Raw genomic sequence first — 21402 nt, 5'->3', positions numbered from 1 at the left:
TGGCTCTTGCCACGTGCCAGGAAATTAGGGAGTCGGCAACCTCCTCCTCTGAGAAGTCATGGTCAGAAGCCACTGCCTGAAGGTTGAGGGGCGTGTAGTCAGCAGGGCAGGGGCTATTCGGACTCATCTGGTTTTCTTGGCAAACGCCAGGATGCTAACCATGAGCCAGTACACGCCTGCCCATCTCTGGAAAGCATGACCTGGCCTACCACTTGGCCAGGCTCTGCCCACTCTTCTACCAGCCCTTTACCTGGCATCGATTTCTACTATTCCTGACTCCTGGAGCAGGTCAGATCTGCGGGTTAGATACTTTATTCCTACTCAATACTGCCTCCTGTTGGCTTTACCGCAGTTATAATGAAACACTGTGCAATTTGTTGTTTAACGTCTGTCTCTTCAAATACCATGTAAGCATCTGCGAAACAGGAACTCTTCTGCTTTGTTCACAGGTGTACACCAGCTAGCACCTGGCGCAGACCCATCTGTGGGGTAAGCGAATGAGCCAATGCCCATTAGCTGTGTGGGAAAGGCTCATGATGAAGGGGCAGACACGACAGCTTCGATGTGAGTAGGTCTGCAGGTCTCTCTCACACCACAAAACAACAGAACCAACGATCAGTTATTGAGAAAAAAGAGTCTGCAGGGTCCAGCCACAGGTCCAAGAATCCTCCCAATGACCACGGTTTTATCACTGTCTGACCAGTGTTATGAGATTTATCCAGATCTTGGAAAACTACTCCATCTGGCTATCCCGTTATACTGCGTGGCATGCTCATGAGTTAAGTAATTCTTGCGGAACTCTCTGTCTTCCTCGGAGGTGGCAAAAGCCAAGAGAGGGACCGGAGAGAAAAGCTAGGCTATCCTGAGGACCAGTTCCTTTATTTTTGCCTCCATTTGGCAATGCCCTTGCCATGAGAAACACTAAGACACTGCTCATCGACCCCGGCCAAGGACCCACTTTCCAAGATGTCTGTTACGATACTTTGGGAATCAGAATGGGACACAGTTTCCGCAGTGGTACCCGGTTTGACGTTCTCTGGGCCAGGCTGACACCTGCGAGACTGCACCTATTGGGATATGGCCAGAGAAGCACAGCCACTATGATGATATGAGGGGTTTATTGCAGGGGCTAGACCTCCGGCAGTGGTCTACTTCAGTCTGCTGCCTCTGCCTCAGATGCTGGGCAGGAAGTCAGCAGTTCTAGCCACTGAAAAGAAAGATGGCTGAAAAGCCCAAGAGACCGAAGACAGCACGGCCTGTGGCTCTCACAATCTCTAGTCCTGATGATGCAGACCACCTGCAGGTTAAGCCGGGGCCCTTCCTTGGGGAAATGCACATGCACCCGGCCCAGCTGCTGCCACATGCCAGCGAGGCGACAACATGCGTGAACTGGAACAGCACGGACCTTCAGAGTGTTAAAAGAAAGACTCCCGTGTCACTTTGGCCTTCACAATCTCATGCAAGTCTCTCTTGTGGCCTCCCTGACCCAGAAGCCAAAGGGCAAAGGCATTCTAGGAAATGAAGTTGCAGCCGAGCTAGGTTGCAACAAAGCCACAAAGCCTGCAGCTCAGGTCGCCAGGCTGGCGCCACCGTCCTGGGTTTGAGCTCACTGCAGGCAAGCCAGCCAACCGGCTCTAGGCACGCACAGGAGTGTCCATCTCAGTCCAGGGGAGCAAATTCCATCAGCCCCTACTGACCTTCACCACGCGTGCAGCACGAGTCTGGGGGTCTCATGTCCAGGTGTGCCTGCAGGTGAAGGGGCGGTGAGCACGTCCTAAACGAGCCTTCTTCATCGGTTGGAGGCCCAACACTTCCAGGAAGTGCTCTCAGGGCTTAACAACAGCAACAAACGGACGTCGATGGAACCGAAAACTCGAAACTATATTGTCAGGCTGACGCGTCCTGAAATTGTCTCAGTCCACAGAATTGGTCCTCTTCCTTGAAGGAGGCTTCTCAACTGCAGATGCATCTATTATTCAACCACCTGAGGCTGCTGCAGTCTGAGGACTCCTTTGTTGATTAGCACTGGACTAGGCATAGTGGGCGATTTTGCTGAATCTATGCACTGAGAGTCAGAGGAACACGTTTCTGCAGGTGCAGGGGCACTGCCTGGAATCCCAACGGGTTAAGACTAGCACGGACTATGGGGATCATCTGGTCCCATCTGCCCTTGACAGATGAGGAAAGTGACGTTTGCAGAGGGGAAGAGCCTGCTCTAAAATCATGAAGCTGAGCAGCGGCAGGGCCAGAATGAGAATCAGGGGCTCTGTTTCCAGGTTCCCGCTTTTCCCCAAAACCACGCTGTTTACCCAAGGCGCCTTCTCCTAGGGCAGTGGTCAGCAAACTCATTATTCAACAGAGCCAAATATCAACAGTACAACGATTGAAATTTCTTTTGAGAGCCAAATTTTTTAAACTTAAACTATATAGGTAGGTACATTGTTATTAACTTAATTAGGGTACTCCTAAGGCTTAGAAAGAGCCACAAGTGGCTCTCGAGCCGCAGTTTGCCGACCACGGTCCTAGGGAAAGAATGGCACCACAGGCTAACTCTGGCATGCTTAAGGATTTCTTTCATAATCCCTGTTTGCAGTGGCATCTTTCAGATATGGAAATGTAACGTCCATCTCTTCAAGCTTTTTACACATGTGGGTTTTGTATGTGTGGATGTGACTTGTAGTTCCTCCTGGTTTGCCATGGGGTCCATTCCTGGTTCCCCTGGGGAGCTGCCCAGGGCTCCTTCAGCAATGAGGGCCCTTCCTCCTCCGCTGCATTCCAGCAGAACCCAGGCTCTTGCTCTAGGCAACTGTCCTGGCAGCTTTCTAACGGGTTAACAGGAGCTGTTCCCCCAGGTGAAAGCCCCAGGCCCTCCAATGCAACCATCCAACAGGAACTGCAAGATACTATTGTTATTCTGTTCAGCTTTTCTCCTTTCATTCTCCGGCTCAGGGCAATGACCACAAATGAGGCATTAAAACTCAGTCCTCACAAAAGGTATGGGAGACCTCCTGTAACCCGCAAGATCGCCAAGTCCACTTGAATGGTACAGGTGAGACAAAGCAAGACTAAAAGCATGGGATGCCGGAGCTGACCGGGATCCCTGGTCCCTTTTCACTTGTCAAATGAAGACACCAAGGAAGGCAGTGAAGTGATTGTCCAAGGGCAAACCACTTGTTCATAGCAGACAACAGGACTGAAGTTGTGGAATCTTGACTTCTTGCCGGGTTTTGTTTTTTTTCTCACCACAATGTGCCAGTAAGTCATTTATGATCCACTCAAATAGATATTTTTACGGGTCATTTTAGATCATTTGCCTAAGGGCTATTTCAAGACAAAAATCGAAAGCAAAACAAAAGCTAGGAGACAATATACCAATCTATGCCACCCCACAAAGCCGGATGCCAGGCACAACCGCAAATACTGCTCAGCGTGGACACAGCCTTGCCAGCCAATGTCACCTGTGAGGACTTCCTGTTCACTGGGCGGGCAGATGCACGTCTAGAGCTGAGGTCTGACCTTCAAGCATGGCCGCGTTCTCTCGTCCAACACTTACTTTTCATCATTAAAAACTGCAGCTGTTTTTCCTTCATAGAAGCTGACCCGAATGGACAAACTAATTTATTCTTTGAGCTAAAATGGGGTTTTAAAAAGTACACCAAGCTCAAAGATATGGGCTCTGCGTGATAGTTGAAAGTATTAGAATTGGTAGTAATACAGCCAGTGTCATTCTATGTTTAAAAGTGTATTTGGGGAAACTGTGGACAAGTGTATTAAAATCTCCAGAAAAGCAGGTGTCTGGAAGGAACGAGAGTAATGCCACAGCCCTTCGCGGCTGTTGTAGCTGTGGGAGGGGTTCGGGGTGGGGGAAAAGTAAGACTTGTTATTTTTACACAAGGGGAACTATGAAACTGACGTCCTCGCTGGAGTTTCCCCAGGAAACTACTTTATAAAGACAGACTTAAATCTTGCCGTTTTCCGTCCTTGAAGGTGGTAAATATGATTGCGGCTTTATCCATTTTTCTTGTAAATGAAACAGAGTTCAGACCGTCCGGCTGGCTGTGCGTCATTTGTTGGATGGCTGCCACCGACTAATGCAGACGTCCCACTGGGAGACCAGGGAAGAACGAGACTTTGATTCACCAGATTGTGTTAAATAGTCCAGCTGTTGCGATTTGAAAGATAGTTACCTCCGAAGTGAAATAGAAATGAACTTGGCATTTATGCCGCAGACCATTTTTAGACTGTTTGGCAATCAGCTTTTCAGGGGGAGCATTTTATAAAATAACTCTCGCCGCTTTAAAAGTTTCATTCACTGTAATGTTCAAAATGTCCCACCTTTATATTATCAGTAAAATTAAGCCTGAGCGATATGTAGAATTTGCATGAAATAAGCATTTCCCCCTTCATTTCATGAGCTTTGATTGCACTCAATTGAGCTCAGAACCGTGTCGATTAGGGCTCTTTGGGGCATTAGTTAATTGGAATTGCAGCCGAAATGTTAGCTAGAATTTGTTGGACATAATTGGAACGTGGAAAGTTGATTCTGAAAGGAATTTCATTGAATGCAAACAATGCTGTGCTTTTGAAAAATTAGAATGCTGCGTTTTTCCTCGCTTATGAGAGCCGAGTCCTTCGTGAAGTTCAGCTTTGGCAGGACCCTTCGCGATTGTTCTGATCCTTCTGGTACAAGTGCGGTTTGGAGTCAGGTCTTCCCTTTTATCATCAAGTGCCACCCCCCAACCCCCGTCCGTCCACGCCCCCTGCGGCTGAGAAAATGTGGCTGCTTTCTGAAATGGCACCCGACTTGTGCTTGGGCACCAGGCTTCATAGGGTGGGGTTCGGATATTGCCTCCTAGCTTTGATTTTGCTCTTCGGTGCAGGTCTCTAGCAGGGTGGCCTCGCAGGCCCCAGGGCGCGCCACGAAGCCTCGCCCCAGTTCTTCACTCCGCTAGTGGGAGTCGGACTGTGGACACTTACACGTCCCCAAATACACTGGCCCACGGAGGCTCGGGACACTGGATCGTTCTCGCCAACAAAACCAACACTGATAATGCAGGAACTAAGATTAACTTTAGGTCAAACATTCGGAAATGTCTCACACTTTTGGGGGGTTACCTTCAAAGCTTTTTGTAATCTTGCACCATTTGAAGGGACCCTGAAAGATCCCGACTATTAAAAGGGAATGTTATTTAAGCAATATTTTAAGAGCCTTAACAGTCTTCCATAAAATTACCACATATCATACTGGCCCCTCAAGAGAGGGGTCGTGCACTAAGCACTGGCCATTTAAATTCTAGATTTTCAGAACAATGTTTTTAAATTTGTAAAGATTCCCCTTTAAATTTACTGTATCGTATACTTTAAATTCTCTTTTAAGAGGGGAAGGCACAGAGAATTCTGTGTGCGTCTTTTCATATAGTTGCATGACCAAGCAGATTTCAGATGAAATGTGTCTAGCAGGTTTCAGAAGTTAGGTCAATTTGTCCTTACATATGAAACTGCATTTACGTTTTAGCTGACTACTTCTATTTGAAGAAATTAAATACCTAACTATACGCAAATAAAAGGAAACACAAACACTACAGAGACTACTGAAAGATGTTTTTTAAAAAACTTACAAAGCACCAAAAGCAATCTGGTTCTCTAGGCAGAAGTGATGTATTTTATGCTAAGTCCCTTAACATCACAGGTATTTGCAGCAACTGGAGGCAAATGTTAGACGGCAATTAATTCTTTGAGAGAACCGAGAATTACTCAGCAGCACTCTAACAGTCACTGTGAGATTTACTCAGCAGAACTTTAACATGAGGGTAACAGGGTCTCCACAATTAACCTGGAAGAAGCTGCCGTCTGTACAGCAACTCAGAACACGTGTGAGACAAAACTGCCTAGCGGATTTCCGGCCAATCCACAGGGTAACTCCTGGGGGGGAGGCAGGAAAAAAAAGAGTAAGTGAGGGGATCTCGACTTCCAGAACATCCAGTTGTCTGCTAATTTTGTTGTTAAAACTTAATGGCCCGTGGGCAGGCGCACAGGGAGCAGCTTTGTGGCTGAGCTTCGCCGCGCAGAGCCGCTTCCTGCAGCGTCTGGACACAATTCGGCGGTACTAAGATTACAGTTGAGAGCAGACAAAATCCTTTAATTGTGTAAGAGCATCAGATTAAGCAGTAACTTCCATGCTGTCCATTCTGCCAGCTAGCAGTCTCTTCTCAGAAAACAAATGTCTACTAAGCACAGGAAGTGGCCCTCCGTTCTCCCCCCACACCATGCGCAGCACACGCACCCACAGGCGCACACCCACCTTCACCCACATGCACAAAAGGGGAGAAGAGAAGAAGGAGGGCGGAGATGAGGAACCGGTGGAGGTGGGAATAAGGAAAGAAAACATGACCTTTCTACCACAGGGGCTAAAAGAACCCTTCTAATTTCCATTTGCTGAACCAAACTTCCCTTAAGGAACAGTTACATGGCCAACCAAATTAATTCCTAGCTGAGATCACTATCTGAGGGAAGGCTTTAAGCCAAGTTTCCCTAAAAGTAAGTTAGGAGTCTCAATTGCTCTTTGGTGACATATTTCAAAGGCAGGGCTTCTCCATTTCATTTTTCTACATTAGCTTCACCCTGGAGATAATGAAACAAAACTGAAGAGACCAGTTAGAGGTTAAACAACGATCAGACCAATCTTACTTTTAGTTCAAAACCCTTTGAAAGGCAATTCTGTTTTTTCCTTCACAGACATGTTTGACTATCACACTAACCAAGAGACATCTAAAATTTATCTTTTATCAACGACCCTTGGTGTTCAGTTCATGGCTCAAACAAGATGAACTCTTACAAAAACAAATCTGTGTGCGGCCAAAAGTCACATGTAGTTAGAGGCACCAGAGCTAGAAATTAAATGCAAATTAAAATAAAAATGGTTTCATTGGAAATAAAAAATTTTTTTAATTGAACTCCTGTAATTGTTACATGGGTTTTTGTTTCTTAAATTTTGTTTCTTAAATAAAAGCATCTTCCAGGGCACAATGTGACCTGCTTTGACCTCCCAAACCCAAAAGGTAAGATAGCTGCCTATCTGGTGGGTAAAAAGGAAATTTAAAAGAGCTTGATAAAGCTTAGAGTTTGGGGGAGATCTGGGATTGAAGAGCAGCATGATGAGCTAGAGAAGTGTTAACTAGAAGAGTCTCTGGCAATTGTGGCTTAAAAGCATCTTCGAGAATGACCAAGGGATGAGGACACAGTTACGGAATCACTGAAATCATACCAAGTACAATGCAACCCGAGTTCACTTTCAAACGGATTCTCGCCTTTGGAGCAACGTTGTATGGCGGTACTGTAACCAGATGAAATGAAAAACCATCTTTGAGGTTGACTGCTTATTTAGTTGTAACTATCAGGAGGATATTCACCTTCCTGAAAGTCATCAGTAGAAAAAGAGAACATGGATGAAGGAAGCTCAGTATGGACGAGTAGGGCCACATCTAGATGTCGAGATGAAAAGGCAAGGTGGCAAGAATACAAGATACTCTTGGACCTCTGCCTGATGGTGATGCAAAGCTCTGTTCAGATCTGCTCTCCTCTTTCTCCACCCTGAAGGCCCTCTTGTCCTACTTCTGTTATAACAGAGATGTCCCAAAACATGATGACCCATGGACACTAAGCTCAAACTAGATCAAAGATGGAGCTACCTTGCCCTAACTGGTTTGGTTCAGTGGATAGAGCGTCGGCCTACGGACTTAAGGGTCCTGGGTTCAATTCCAGTCAAAGGCATATGCCCGGGCTGCAGGCTCAATCCCCAGGAGGGGACGTGCAGGAGGCAGCCGATCGGTGATTCTTTCTCATCAATTACAGGAGTTCAAAACATCATTGATGTTTCTATCTCTCTTTCCCTCTCCCTTCCTCTCTGAAATCAATATATACAAAGATGGAGCTATCTCAAAGAGGTACAGCAGAAAGTGGATGCAACAATAAAACACCTTGCTTAGGCTGGTGACAGAAATGTTAATTTTAATCCTTGTAATTAAGTACTAACTCTATGTCTTGCCTTCTCACAAGTCCCTAGGAAATAGGAACTTATCTCTAGCTCTACAATTTATCAGGCAGGAGTTACTCAATTATTTGGAATACACAACATATGTTGATTTTAAGAATTTATTAAAATAAAAAATTTTCCAGGAATAGCCGATGTTATTTAATTTTCTGGTTAAGTGAGGATCTTATGCAGAAAATATCTCTGGTTCTACTCTTACTTTACAACCTTTCTTAGATTAGAAAACTTTCTTGTCTACCCGAGGCTAATCAAGTGAGCCTACCGGAATCTTCTACAACTGACTGTCCCTGATAACTTTATCTTGTGTAAGTGCAAAGGTGCAGAAGGTATGCAAGACTGAGCTGGAGGAAAATGACTCCTAGGCACGTAAAATATGTTTAAAAGACCAGGTAGGCCAACCAAACAACAAACAAAAATCTCTAATATTTGGCTTATGAACATGTGTAAGTGTTGAACAATGGGGGACTGCTGGTTAATTGAGTACTTTAATTGATACTCTACTGTTTTGTTGACACTAAAATGTACTCATTTGTTCATTTATTCAACAAGTATTTCCTGAGAGCCTACCACAGGGCAGGAATTTTTCCAGGTGTTTGAGATACACCTGAGAACAAAACAGACGCACAAAAAAATCCTACCCTCATGGAGCTTACGTTCGAGCAGGGGAAGGGAGAAAATAAGCATTAAATATAATGAATAAAGCACATAGTAGATTAGAAGATAGCTGTTGTGGGGAAAATGGAGCAGGTTGAGGCGGAATCAAAGTGTAGAGGAAGATGAGTTATAATTTTAAATAGGGTGGTCAGGGTAGGCCTCATTTAAAAGATGACATTGAGCAAAGAAGTGATGGAGATGAGATAGTAGGTCACGTCGCTGCTGGGGAAAGGGCGCTCTGGGCAGAGGGGACAGCAAAAGGAAAGGGCAAAGGTGGATGGATACCTGGCCAGAGAGGCTAAAGTGGGGGGAGGAGGGAAGGGAGCGAGCAGAAGGGACTGGTGTGTGTGTGATAATGTGAGTGCTCCAGGCTACTGTCATCAATCTCCTCCCTTGACCTTGATTCCCTGTCAAGAGCTGACAGTGCCATTCACCTGAAACACTGTGGCGGCCTCTCCACAGACCAACATAAAGATGCAATTACTAGAGTGCAAAGATGGCCTTGAAAAGCAAGGGAAACATCTCACTTTGGGCCGCTGATCCGACTTCCAAGTGCTTTGACAATTCAGGTCTACGATAGGAGATAAGACAGCACGGTCTGCCTCTACCTTATGGTTTGCATAACAGAGTGAAGCCCGTAAGTCACAGGAAGCCAGAAAGAGTCCTGAAAATAACCCTTCTCCTTCCTGGCAGTGAGACTAGTTTCCAGGAATCCTGACAAATCACACGAATTTTCCCTTGTAGAGCTTAAATGTAACTACATTAAGTTCAAGTTCTTGTCCTCAGTACAGAGCTGGGTTTCAACATGAATGAAGTGTGCCCGTCTGGGAAGTGAATGATTACCCCGTACACACACAAAATACTCGGATTCCTCTAGAGAGTCTAATTGTACTGAAACAGATTTTTTTCAGAAAGGCGCTCTTCTGTCCTAAGTGACTTTCTTGTATGAAAATACATGGCATTCGTTATTTCAGCTAAAGAACGTCAAGAACTGAATAATCAAGCATTCGGGTGCGAGGTTTAAAAGTTAATACAGCAGCACAGAGCGTTTGTATTAACGCTTTAAGTAGATAAATTAAATTGAAATGTGTCTCTTGAGCAGTCATTGAACAAGCAAGATGAGAAATAAATTGAGCTCACATAGGCCTTTATGGCATCTAACAACTGTGTCTGTCAACACGCGGATCCTTTTCACTGTCAATTCGACACGTTTTGCAGACCTTGGGCCTGCAATTATTTCATTTCCTTTCTTGGGAATGTAATTTCCACTTACTTTTGGAGAATAAAAGGCAGACAAAAGGAAGAAGGAGTCGCAGTATTTTCTGATTAAGATTATCTGTGTAAAATGGTAAAGGGGGAAAAAAAATCTATACACACACACACTGAAGCATTTCTCAGACACGAACTTGTCTCAGCCAAATTGCTTTTGTGTCCGGATACTGGTTCAAATGTAGCCAGAGTGCTGATGTCAAATTAGGTGTTAAACGAATTTAACAGGAAAGATGAGGAATGCATATAGATCATCTTTCTGTTAGAACCGTTCAAATGCAGTCAAAAGAAAGGCAACGCATGACTGCAGGAGAAAATGTGCTCCGAAACACAATGAAATTAGATAAAACTGTAAATCAGCAAAGAAGGCCATTCATTCCAAAAGAGAGTGGGGGGAAAAGGTTAATAGTACCAATGAGAAAGGCAAGAATGGAAGAAAATACCAATTGGCAAAAAGAGACCTAAATTGAATTTCAACTTCATTTGTCCAGGCTTCACCTTTTAAACTAAGACAGGTAGAGGCACAAAAAGGGCTCTTTCTCTCCTAACAGAGCAGGAAATCAGAGGTTTAATTAACTGTGATTATAATTACAATCGGCTGATCTGATTCGTCTCACCTCTTCCTTTTCTTCAAGTGACAAACCCCCTGACATCCTGGCAAGAGAAGGAAAGCAAAGCTAGACTAATTTCAAAAAGAGCCTGCCACTGTTATAAAACAAACCGATGCTCCACCAGTCCGTGGCAGGATTAACTCGGTGACCGGAGTGTCACTGTCAAGCCAGTCTATAGAGATAACTGTTTACAGGGTATGTTTTCATTCTCGCGGTAGAGAGATATTAAGGCACATCTTTATGTGAGCACCAGAAAATGAGGCTGTGAAAAGGTACCCTTCAAAGGACGTTGGAAGATGGGAGTTTTTTTGAAAGATCTAGCATCTTCTTCAGCTCCTCATGAACCATTAAGAGGGATGATGTAGGCATTTAATCTTGAAAGAATGACTCGGTATCTTTGGATGCTGAATAATGATCACCCAGCTCACCCCGCTGTGAGGAACCTGATTAGCAAACCAGTTTAGGGGCAGGCGTCTGCTTTGGATAAGAATAAGACCTCCAAACTAGGCGCCTATTGGCTCATCAAAAAGAGGAAGAAGAGCAGGTACGGGCTCTCTGAAGAGAAAGAAAGCAAAGCAACACACGAGTTAGTTATCACAGACTGTTCTGCACACCAGGTAGTAAAGAGCAGTGTTACTTACTGAAACGTAACCTTGGGACTCGCGCTTCCTTCCAATTTACACGGCCCTTCACCTGGCTCAGGTGCTGGGCTGTTGAATTCTGCCTCCAGAGTTTTCTTGTTCAAGGCTGTTTTTGCTACACTGGATACAGAACCCAACACCGGCATGGATTTGGACTCTGAGGTGGCTAATATCCCGGTTGGACCTTAAAACCAAACACATACCTCCAGTTTAATCATTCTGTGCGATGTTGATGAATATGGTACTGAAAAAAGATGAGCTGAAAAGCCCTCAGGAAGTGAAAAGGCCAAGCTTTGTTAAGATTTCCAGAGCAGGTAAAAATGGTTCTATGAGAAATCTGCTCTGCTTTGGTGGCACTACTCAATGCCCCCGGACCACGCTGAGAAACTGGGTACAGGCCTTTAAGAAACCACAGAACCCCAGGCCATGGTTCTCTCACTGACCGGAGTTCTTAAAAATACTGGACCTGCGAAAACTCTTTTCTTCTCAGAGTATGGCTTTCTGGCAGCCCTCCTTGAACCATGTGGCCTCTCAAGAGTTAATTCCTCCCCAAATTCTGCTCTGCATGTTAAACACAAAGTGGACCAGTGTCAAGAGAATCTTTCTCAAAGGCCCATGGAAGACTTCTTAAGCCTTCAACAGCGTTTATGAACATTTTCATTTTAATGTGATTGAGAAGTAAGTGGACTTATTTCCTGTTCCTATACAGACACGGGATTATAAAAATTATAAAAAGTGGCGAAGAGTTTGGCTGGTTAGCTTTTTGGCTTTTCTGTTCTTTGGGACAGGATGAAAAACACTCTCGCAGGGCTCGTTACATTAGTTTTTGGCATATCAACCTAAAACTTCTGGGCACTGAAGCTACGCTCCATGGTGACTTATTTCCCGTCTTTAGTTTGAAAGATACTGTCCGAGGCAGTTTATTTTCAAAGTGAGATTCTAGTATGTTTTTTGTTTTTTTCTTGAAACTGCAAAAGGAATCCTTTGCAAACAAAGAGATTCGAGATTCTGAATATTCCGTTTGAAAAGGCCTTTCCCTCCCACCTGTGTTAATCCCCATGTTGCGTGGGGATGTGGGAGCAAAGAGGGGAGGGCAGAAAGATCCAGAAAGTTCTTGAAAATATAAATGTGAAGCTGAATTCGAGAATCGCTTCCGAGCAACTCTATTCTGCCCTTGGATAATTGTTGGCTGCAGCATTGATAGCTTTAACCAAGCTGTCCTTGTCGGAAGGCAAGGTCTGCTTCTGAATGCACCAACGCCTGCCGCTCGTTCTGCGGCTGAAGCCAATTAAAAAGGAGGGAGGGTGGGTGAGCTGAGCCAGAGCTCTTATTTTTCCTACAAAAAGGGAATAAAGACAAATGCTTAATGTGTAAGATTATTATTATTATCATTACTGCATCGGGTTTAAGCTGCCCAGTGTTTTTTCCAAGAGGCACTCCCTGCTCTTTGAAATGTCAGTTTGCTGGGTCATAAGTCTAGGTAAGACAAGGGAGTATCAGGGTCAAAAGAAAAATTCTAGGCCCAGTCAGCACGACTAGGTGGTTGAGCATCGACCTATGAACCAGGGGGTCACAGTTTGATTCCCGGTCCAGGCACAGGCCCGGGTTGCGGACTCTATCCCCTGTAGGGGGTGTGCAGGAGAAAGTCGGTCAATGTTTCTCTCTACTCGATGTTTCTATCTCTCTCTTCCTCTCACTTCCTCAATTAAAAAACAAACAAACAAACAAAAAACCCTTATTTTTTTCTAAGAAAAATTCTAAAGAAAAGGTGCTTCACTGGCCCTTGGGATCTGAGTTCTGCAAACCCAAGCTAACTCTGCTTCTCTTAGGAGGCCTCCTTTCTCCACTCTGTGACCTCAAATTTAGCTTTCCTTTAGCTTGTGTGTAGAAGAAAAAAATCCCAGAGATTAAGTGTACCTGAGGCACAAACCTATCAAACTCATCCTCTGTCATTTGCTCCCACCATGCAGCGGGGCTGATGTAGCTTCCTAACCCACCCCTCTCTGTCCTGGAATTTTCCCTTGTCATTTCATCATCTTTATTAATAGATTTATATGGTAAATACTTCTTCCAGTTTGCTGCTAGGATAACAGCTGTACCATATTTTTAAAAAATGTATTTCTTTTACTAGATTACAGAATAGAGGGAAGGCTTTTTTCCTTCCCTCCCCCCCTTTGGCTACTAGGGAGTTCAAAAGAAAACTTCTGCTCAATTACAAGTGACTCCCCTCAGGATGTGTACATATCTTATTCTACCTTCAATCAAATTATACGTTGAATATTTGTATAATGGTGGAAATAACCAATTAAATAAGAGTCTCGCCATGCCTATAAAACATGTTCCTACCTTCCTCCAAATTTTGAAATATTCAAATATCCAAACTGACTAAAATGAAAATATTTCCTGGTGCCTCCCGCTGAAAACTAACTCTGAAATAGTGAGTGCTTCATGTTTGACCAAGTTCATGAGTGAGGTTAAGAATGTTTCTGGAGGACCGAAAAGGTCAGTGGCAAAATACAAAATTGGCAGAACATGAAAATGTCATCCACAAAGTCCCACCAATCAACGGTGGCTACCTGAGTGCTTTAAGGATGAGATGCTGGAAAAGTCACAGCACGGATTAAGCCACAAAATGAATGATTCATATGGAGGCTGCTAAATGCTTGTAAACCAATCTTAAGGAGGGGAAAAAAACCCCCACTCTTATGGCAGCCTTTAACTTTTCTGAGAGGTGGCTGTCTGGGGGCGGGATAGAGGGGGTTCTTATAGGATAGTAACAGCAAAATTTCCAGACCAAACAAAAAACTGATTTTTTTTTTAAAGAAGGAAACAAAGGCTTCATCTTTTCATAGTAATGGTTTGGCTGGTGGTATGCTGCTTCCAGTTTAAGAAACCAATTTACTCAATTGTTTGAGTAAGTCCCTATGTGAGAACCACAGCCTGCTTATCAAAAACCCAAATCCTTAATACTCTAGCAACTTAAACTTGACATAAACTTGATAGAAATGCAAATTAAACTGTTACAATGGGCTAAGCTCGTGGGAGTTCACAGGACTAAGTCTAAACGATTCAGACTATTAGCTCTAGTTGCTGATTAATTTTACTTCAGTTTCTCAAAGCCAGCCTCCTGGCCTCAAGAAAAAAAAACTCATAAAGGTTTCTGCTAATTCCCATGATCAGTTGACAGGGAAAAAAAAAAAATATATAAAGACACACCAAGTTAGTTAGGGAACAGATTTTGATGTCCAATACATGGGTATCATGACACAAATGCAACTTGTGAGCTCAAGACTTGCTCAGATGGTCACAGTTGGTGACAGAGCTGGAATTTCTCATCGCTTGGCTCACAGGCAGAGACACTAAACTAAATGTTTGTGAAGAACAAAGACAATTTCTCTACAATTGTAACTGATGTGTAATTACTACTATGATTACTGATTATCGTGTGCTGACTCTGCTAGGCACAGTGGCTAAGCACTTTTCATATATTGACTGACTTGATCCTTAGAATAATCCTATGAGATAGTGCTTTTATTCATCTTACTTTATAGATGAAGAAACTGAGGCACAGAGAGGTTGGGTAATTTGTGTAAGAGCAAGCAGCTAGCAAATGGCAGAGCTAGGATTTGAACTCACACTGTCTGGTTCCAGGGCCTGTACTCAATGCTACATTGTTGCCAAAGCCCATCCTGAATGTCTTTGCACAAGGTCATCATGCATGAAGCAAACCAGATCTATAAAAGCCTGATTACCTACTGTTAGGTCTGATCAAATAATTGAGTCGATAACCATACCCCCTCCCCTGGGAACTGACCTTTAGACCACTTGACAACCAACATTCCCTTCTGCTTAGACCACATTCCACTTGCTAAGACCATTATCCTTCCCCTCCGGACCTTCCCAGGATCTGGACCCGCCCAGAGAATCCTCCGCCCAGAAAAAAACCCACCTAGAGTCCTTTAAAATCTCTGACTCCCATGCCATTTTGGTCTCAGCCCTGCTGCTAGCAGATGTAACAATACATTTATAATTTTTACCCCTTTTGGCTTCATGCATTCCTCCTTCGGTGACCCTAACATTTGGTGCCGAAACCCGGAATGGTGAGGGGACTTTGGGGCAACTACTATACATTGTGGTCACGCTGAAGGGGATGTTGGTTGTGAAGTGGTCTAAAGGTCAGTTCTTAAGGAAGGGGGTATCAATTCAATGATCTGATCAGACCCAGCACCTCCAACTACATAAGTAACATGCCAGTGAATAAAAGTAACATAAGCATGCTTACGAGAGATCCATAAGTACCTGTCACCAGCCAATACTTCTCACTCACATTAAAAATATTTAGTAATGGTTCTAAAAAGATAACTTCGTGTTAAAAGGGAACTCAAGAGGCAGACGCTGCAGAGAGGAAGAGCGCCGTGGAGAAATGAAACCAGCTTACTACTGCTCCCTGCTTCTGCGGTCACCTTCCTGCGACGCAGGATCCTCTCTAACTCACTCTCGCTGCTCTCAGTGTGAAGGGATTTTAAGCTTCTGGAACTAGTGGATTTGTTAAGTGTCCCCTAAAGTGAAAACAAAACAAAACGAAAAAGGTTAATAATGGCTGAACACAACATACAAAAGAACATAAAAATAAAACCACCAAAACATTACCAGAATTTGAATGGAATTCGAAAATAAAATGAACTTCACACATATATATATTTTTTCATGTGCATATCTTCAACAACACATAGTGTTGGCTCATTTAAGAAGATGCTCTGAGGCGGTAAGATGTTAGCTCTCATATCAAAAGAACAGGACAAGAACACCCCTGGATGTGCTAAATATATGGAATTCAGTGGTGGGAAGGTACCTGCACAACGATGATTGAGATTCTGATGTGTGCTGATCCGTTGCATGGAGAAGAGGATGGACATATCAAACTCACCTGAGAAGCGTATCTTGAGACGGCAGCAGCCACATGCTACAGAATCAAAACCCTGGTGGCCCTAAAAACCGTGTGGCTGATTCTTCAGAGAATGACCTTGACTGCACAATGGTGCCTCAGTTGCCAAAGGAGGCACACAAAGCTCTCCAGTGGCCTGACCCAAAGACGTGCTGCACCGGGGCTTCACTGTGAAAGAGGAAGGGTTACACTCCCGCAGGGAGGCGAGGAAGGGCCCAGCACTGGCATCGTGGCTCCAGAACCCTCACAGAGGAGGCAGTGACTGGGTGTCCGTCAGGCCCAGAGATACTGGAGGAAACAAGAGATGCCATCGAGCTGTGCTCCTGCTGAAATCGGTCCTGACCTTCAAGACGACAGAGAACGCCCCAGGCAGTGGTCCCCTGCCCTGGCTGCTCTGGGAAGTGTGTTATGGAGGGAGAGCTATGGCTTTCCATCTCCATTCCCAGTGAAGTGTTGGAACAGAACACTAACTGATGGTTTGATCAGAGCAAATCAGAACCTCAAGTTTGGTACAATTCGCCTGACTTTGTGCCCAGGTGGGAAGGCAGCTTTTGTCCACCGAGGCTAACCACCCGGCCGGCCTTTGTCATTTCTGCGCTCTCTGTTCCCTGCTAATAACTTCCCGAGGACCCTAAGAACTCTACTCGCTAAAAATGATAATTCCTTAGCCTATAAAACAAAAAACGTTTGTGAAACCAGGTAATTACAAATCTCATAGGACACAGGCTATTATGTTTTGTGTAGGAAGGTTTTTTCCTCCCTAACAGCATACAGTTCTAGGAAAGCAGCCTGTGGTCAGGGAGGGCCTTGACTAATGAGATTAGGAGATTGTATGCTTCTCCAAACCGATGTGTAGAGCACTTAGATAAGGCTCACATGTTAGTCAAGCATAAATCACACTCTTCCCCCCGCCCCACCCAAAACTACATCTTTCTGCTTTTAATTTATTGCGAATATTCGTAAAATACATTCAAAGGAACACCACATTACATGTAACACGATAACAGCTCAGTTTATAATTTAAAAATTATTTGCTTTACTTCACAGTTAACAAGCAGATCTGTATCTACTTATCGTAAGGAAGGATAAACACTGAGAAGGTAAGGAAAACAGAACTGAAGCCAATTTTGATAAATTTTTAAACATGTACTAGAAAAACCATTTCCAACTCACTTGTGTTTATAATTTTAAAAAACTTACCAGCTGTATTGTATGTAAGCAGATATTACTTAAAGGAATGGCCATTATTAAAACAACTCATAAAACCACACTGTTTGAATGTCAAGGACATTCTGTATGATTTTCCTAATGGCTGGAGTTAATGGCTATCTTTTATGGAAGAATTTATCTTTCATAATATTCTCCATTTTTCATTTAGATGACAGCATTATTTCCTCAAATTCTTGACTATGATGAATGACCCTCTCTTCACCTGATACCGAAGGAACCCATTTTCAAGTTCGAATCCTTGAATCCCACACTTTTCCTCCACTCACTGACTGATAGGGTTGATTCAGCTAACACATAAGTACATTTTAGATATGGAGGCAATTATGGGAGAAAGAAAGGTTTCTGCATGACTCTCAACTGAAATAATAAAGGAGCTCAGCTAATAAAGTACGAAGATTATCTTAATTATCCATTTACACTATAATCATAGATTGTGAGAACCAGAAATTAACTTGGGAGCCATGTGGTAGGTACAATTCCTTCACCTTACAGAGGGGAGAGCCTCGTGGTTTGGGCCAGATCCCAAGACAAGGCAGTGATAGGGCGGGGCCTTGACCCTGGCTCTTCTAATTCCCAAATCAGTTCTCTATCCCTACTCTGACCCACTTGGATCATGGACCGACCAATCTTAGTCCCCACGTTGGTGAAATGTTCATAATACCAAGTAATCTAATTGTCGGGTGGAAAAATTAACTATTTAACAATTTCTGGGTATTTTGAAAAACTGAAGATGTTCGAGAAAGACCTGTAAGAGAATTTTTTCAAATGCTCTTTTTGTTTCTTTGATTTGGAGGCAACTGCATTTGAAGAGAGACTTTTAGATTCATTTGTCTTGATTTAAACTTCAGAAACCGCCATATTCACTTTGACTTTTAAATGATTGGGAGACTCAAGATAACCCTTGTGTGACTATAAGACATGAATATATCATTTTTAAATCTGCAATGTACACCATTTTTAAAAATGAAGTATAAATAGGCTTAGAAAAATGAGTCCCGTCAACACGGAGACTTTACAAATTAGCTGGGAAACTGGACAACTCAAAATAGAGTGAGGTTTTCCAAACCAGAGATTTCTTTTCTACGCAGGTGCTAACTTTGAGCAATAGGCCAAACCTCTAAGTCGTGGGTGTCTCTTACCACTCAGGTCCCATCTCATTCACTGCAGCAAACACACCGCTGATTTTACTCCTGGTCTCTGTCCCACCACAGTACTGAACAGGCTGTTTCCTGGTTTCCTGGCATCTCTCAGTCACTTTCCATCTCAGGGTATAACCTGTAGGATTTCCTATTCTTTTCCTGTTTATCACATGTCACACTGTGAGGTTGGTGTCATGTGCTTTGCTGGGCACTAAATCTGATCATCCTAATAGTCTGAACTCCAGCAAAAAAGCACTAATATAGCCCCTCGAATAGAGGTTTCTTTTTTCTCTCTCTCACAAGAAGCTGTATGGTTTCTTGGCACCAGCTGGCTGGGCGGGGCAAGTGATCCATCACCCCTCAAAGGGACTTCTACGGGGGCAGAGGAGAGTTGCCATTGGGCAAAGAAGAGCAGGGGAGGACACGGTGAATTTCACTTTTAAATAAACCAAAACAATTTACTGCAAAAAAGTAATATTGTCAGAGAAACAGCTATGATGGTACATCAATGCCAGATGAGGTGGAGAAGCCTAGTGCTAAATTCAGGGCGAGGAGGAGAGGCGGCGATTTGCAGAGGGGGAAAAGATGTTTGGACAGTTTTTATAATTTGTAAATTATTTCACAAAAATTTATTTCAGAAATTTCTCTCCTTGAAGTGGCACAAAATTACAGTGAGCGGGATTGTATAGCGCACGTGGTCTTTAAGAGCAATCAGCAAACTTGCCACCCTCCGGCATTATCTGGGGGCAGCACACCCTGGGCACTCCAATGTCATATGGATCCCACATAGATGTCTGATTTTTCAAATAAACCTAATCTTTTAGAAGTCACACTCAGTATGGTTGATTCTTTCACTGATGGTCAAAACTGTACTCTCTAGAATCTCACAGTGCCTAGGGGACATTTTCTTGAACAGGAATTAGCATTACAATGTAGAGACAACAAAAAAGACTGTCATTGCCCTGGCCTGTGTGGCTCAGTTGGTTGACCATCATCCTGTGTACTGAGAGGTCACTAGTTCAATTCCCGGTCAGGGCATATGCCTGGGTTGCAGGCTCGGACCCCCGTAGGGGGCGTGCAGGAAACAGCCGATGTCTCTCTCTCTCTCTCTCTCTCCCCCTCTCCCTTCCCCTCTGTCTACAATCAATAAAAACGTATTTTTTAAAACAGGGACTGTCACAGTTCTCCTTAACAGAACACTGGATCACAACACTTTCTCATCACAGAATCCCTTAGCTCACAGCCACATACTTTATCAACGGTTTTAATACTTTACTCTGCAGGCAGACCAGCAGGTGAGCCACCACTACACCTCTCTCGAGTACCAATCCCACTCACCTAACACTAAAGCTAACTAATTAAGCCATTCTGAGTTAAGTCTATTGTTTCCTGCTTGATGAAAGTAATTTTGTTTACCACAATTAGGGGATGTCTGCATGCAATGCATAATTAGCACAGTAACCACAAACATGGGAATATCAATTCGTACCTCCGCCCCCATGTTTGTTGACTTACTGTGCATAATGACTGGTATTGAGACTGTAACAGGATCTGAGAACAGGGCTCTTAGCATCTGAAACATTCCCTAAGTGAGGCGTTTGTCTCTGAGAGCAACCGCTGGAGAGGGCTGTCCTCATTTATTCTGCTGGCAAAAGCTCATGCTCTGGAAAGGAGACATATAGCTAGCGGTGGGCATCGAGTGTGTTCTCCAAAGGCTATGAATTAGTTTTAGAAAATAAAATTAGTAACACAAGGAAAGGGGCTTTTATTCTCCAGCTGACCATCAAATCGTTTTCCTAAACCGTGAAAAACGCAGACCGTGACCCTGACAGGAACATATTTGGGTAGAAGCTCAGATTTACAGTTAGATACCAAGAATTCCACTCTCCTGCCCCAAAGATAAGAGACGCTGCTATACTTCTGTTATTAATAAGCAAGTACCCATCCTCACGCCTGGCCAGACATTTCATCTTCAAGCTGTAGTGCAAGGATTGGAGGGCAAGAGCAAGAAACAACGATTTTGGCGAACGGGGGACCGCTCTTTCAGAATGCAAACAGCTGAGTATTGATACATTAATAAGCCACCCAAGGGAGGAGCCCATAACACAATCAAGTAAACTATCAAAAGAAATGAGGCTACTGCCGATGGAAATAAAACATATCAAGCCAATTATTCACGAAAATCGATTTCAAAGACATTCTCCTTTCATTTTCCCATTAGCTGAGTAATACACTGAGATCTGTTCTTACCAGTATTCCTTTTAATTCATTCACTGCACTTTCAGAGCCTTTGGGAGATTCTGGCTACAATGAAAAAAAAAAGAAAAGTTACTGAGCAACTCATTTTAAAAATATAAACAAACAGTTTACATGACAAAGTGTTGGCAGCTTATTTTCACTGTTTTTTAAAATTAGGTCCACGTCTTACTGTTAGGAAAAAATATCAGACAGGTTAGTGCTCCCAAATGGCAGTTGAGTAGAAAATTAGAAGTCATATTCAAAGCAAAAGGACTCAAACCACCATGTTCTAAATATCATTTTGTTACTTGCTTGTCATCAGACACAGGAAAAAAAGAATTGGCAAACACCAGACTTCAAAGACTTAATTTCACATTATTCCAAGTGTCTCACAGCAAGCTTCTCACGCGGGTCGCTGGGCTTCCACCAGCAAGTGAGGACCAGGAAGGCTGCAGAGCAGAAAGCAAGCGACAGGGCAGGAAACCTCTCTCAGCTCCATGGGCTCCGGGCAAAAGCCAGGGACAGAGACCGGCACACGTTGTTTTGTGAATTTCACAACAGGACTGAGTCGGGAGCAGGGACCAGCAAAGAACCGGCTTACAGGAGAACGTGAGCATCCCTGGCT

At 43.7% G+C, this 21402-nt stretch overlaps 1 protein-coding gene across 2 annotated transcripts in view; it reads right to left on the bottom strand.

Annotated features, from left to right (window-relative positions):
- Nucleotides 1-21402, bottom strand: part of SHTN1 (shootin 1) — an 87626-nt gene that overhangs the window by 2505 nt on the left and 63719 nt on the right. The window contains exons 14-16 of one of the 2 annotated variants that reach the window (XM_070432185.1): nucleotides 20790-20843; nucleotides 15664-15784; nucleotides 11226-11409 (exon numbers count right to left, since the gene is read on the bottom strand). In XM_070432185.1, coding sequence (XP_070288286.1) covers nucleotides 11226-11409; nucleotides 15664-15784; nucleotides 20790-20843 — 359 coding nt within the window. The remainder of the gene's footprint in view (nucleotides 1-11225; nucleotides 11410-15663; nucleotides 15785-20789; nucleotides 20844-21402) is intronic. The other variant, XM_070432186.1, reaches the window with a different exon arrangement.

The sequence above is a fragment of the Myotis yumanensis genome, unplaced genomic scaffold, assembly GCF_028538775.1.
Source record: "Myotis yumanensis isolate MYYU_CA2020_CCGP unplaced genomic scaffold, mMyoYum1.0.hap1 SCAF_13, whole genome shotgun sequence".
In the NCBI taxonomy this organism is placed as follows: Eukaryota; Metazoa; Chordata; class Mammalia; order Chiroptera; family Vespertilionidae; genus Myotis; species Myotis yumanensis.
The sequence above is the reverse complement of the archived record's forward strand: the minus strand, read 5'-3'. Positions and strand labels throughout refer to the sequence as shown.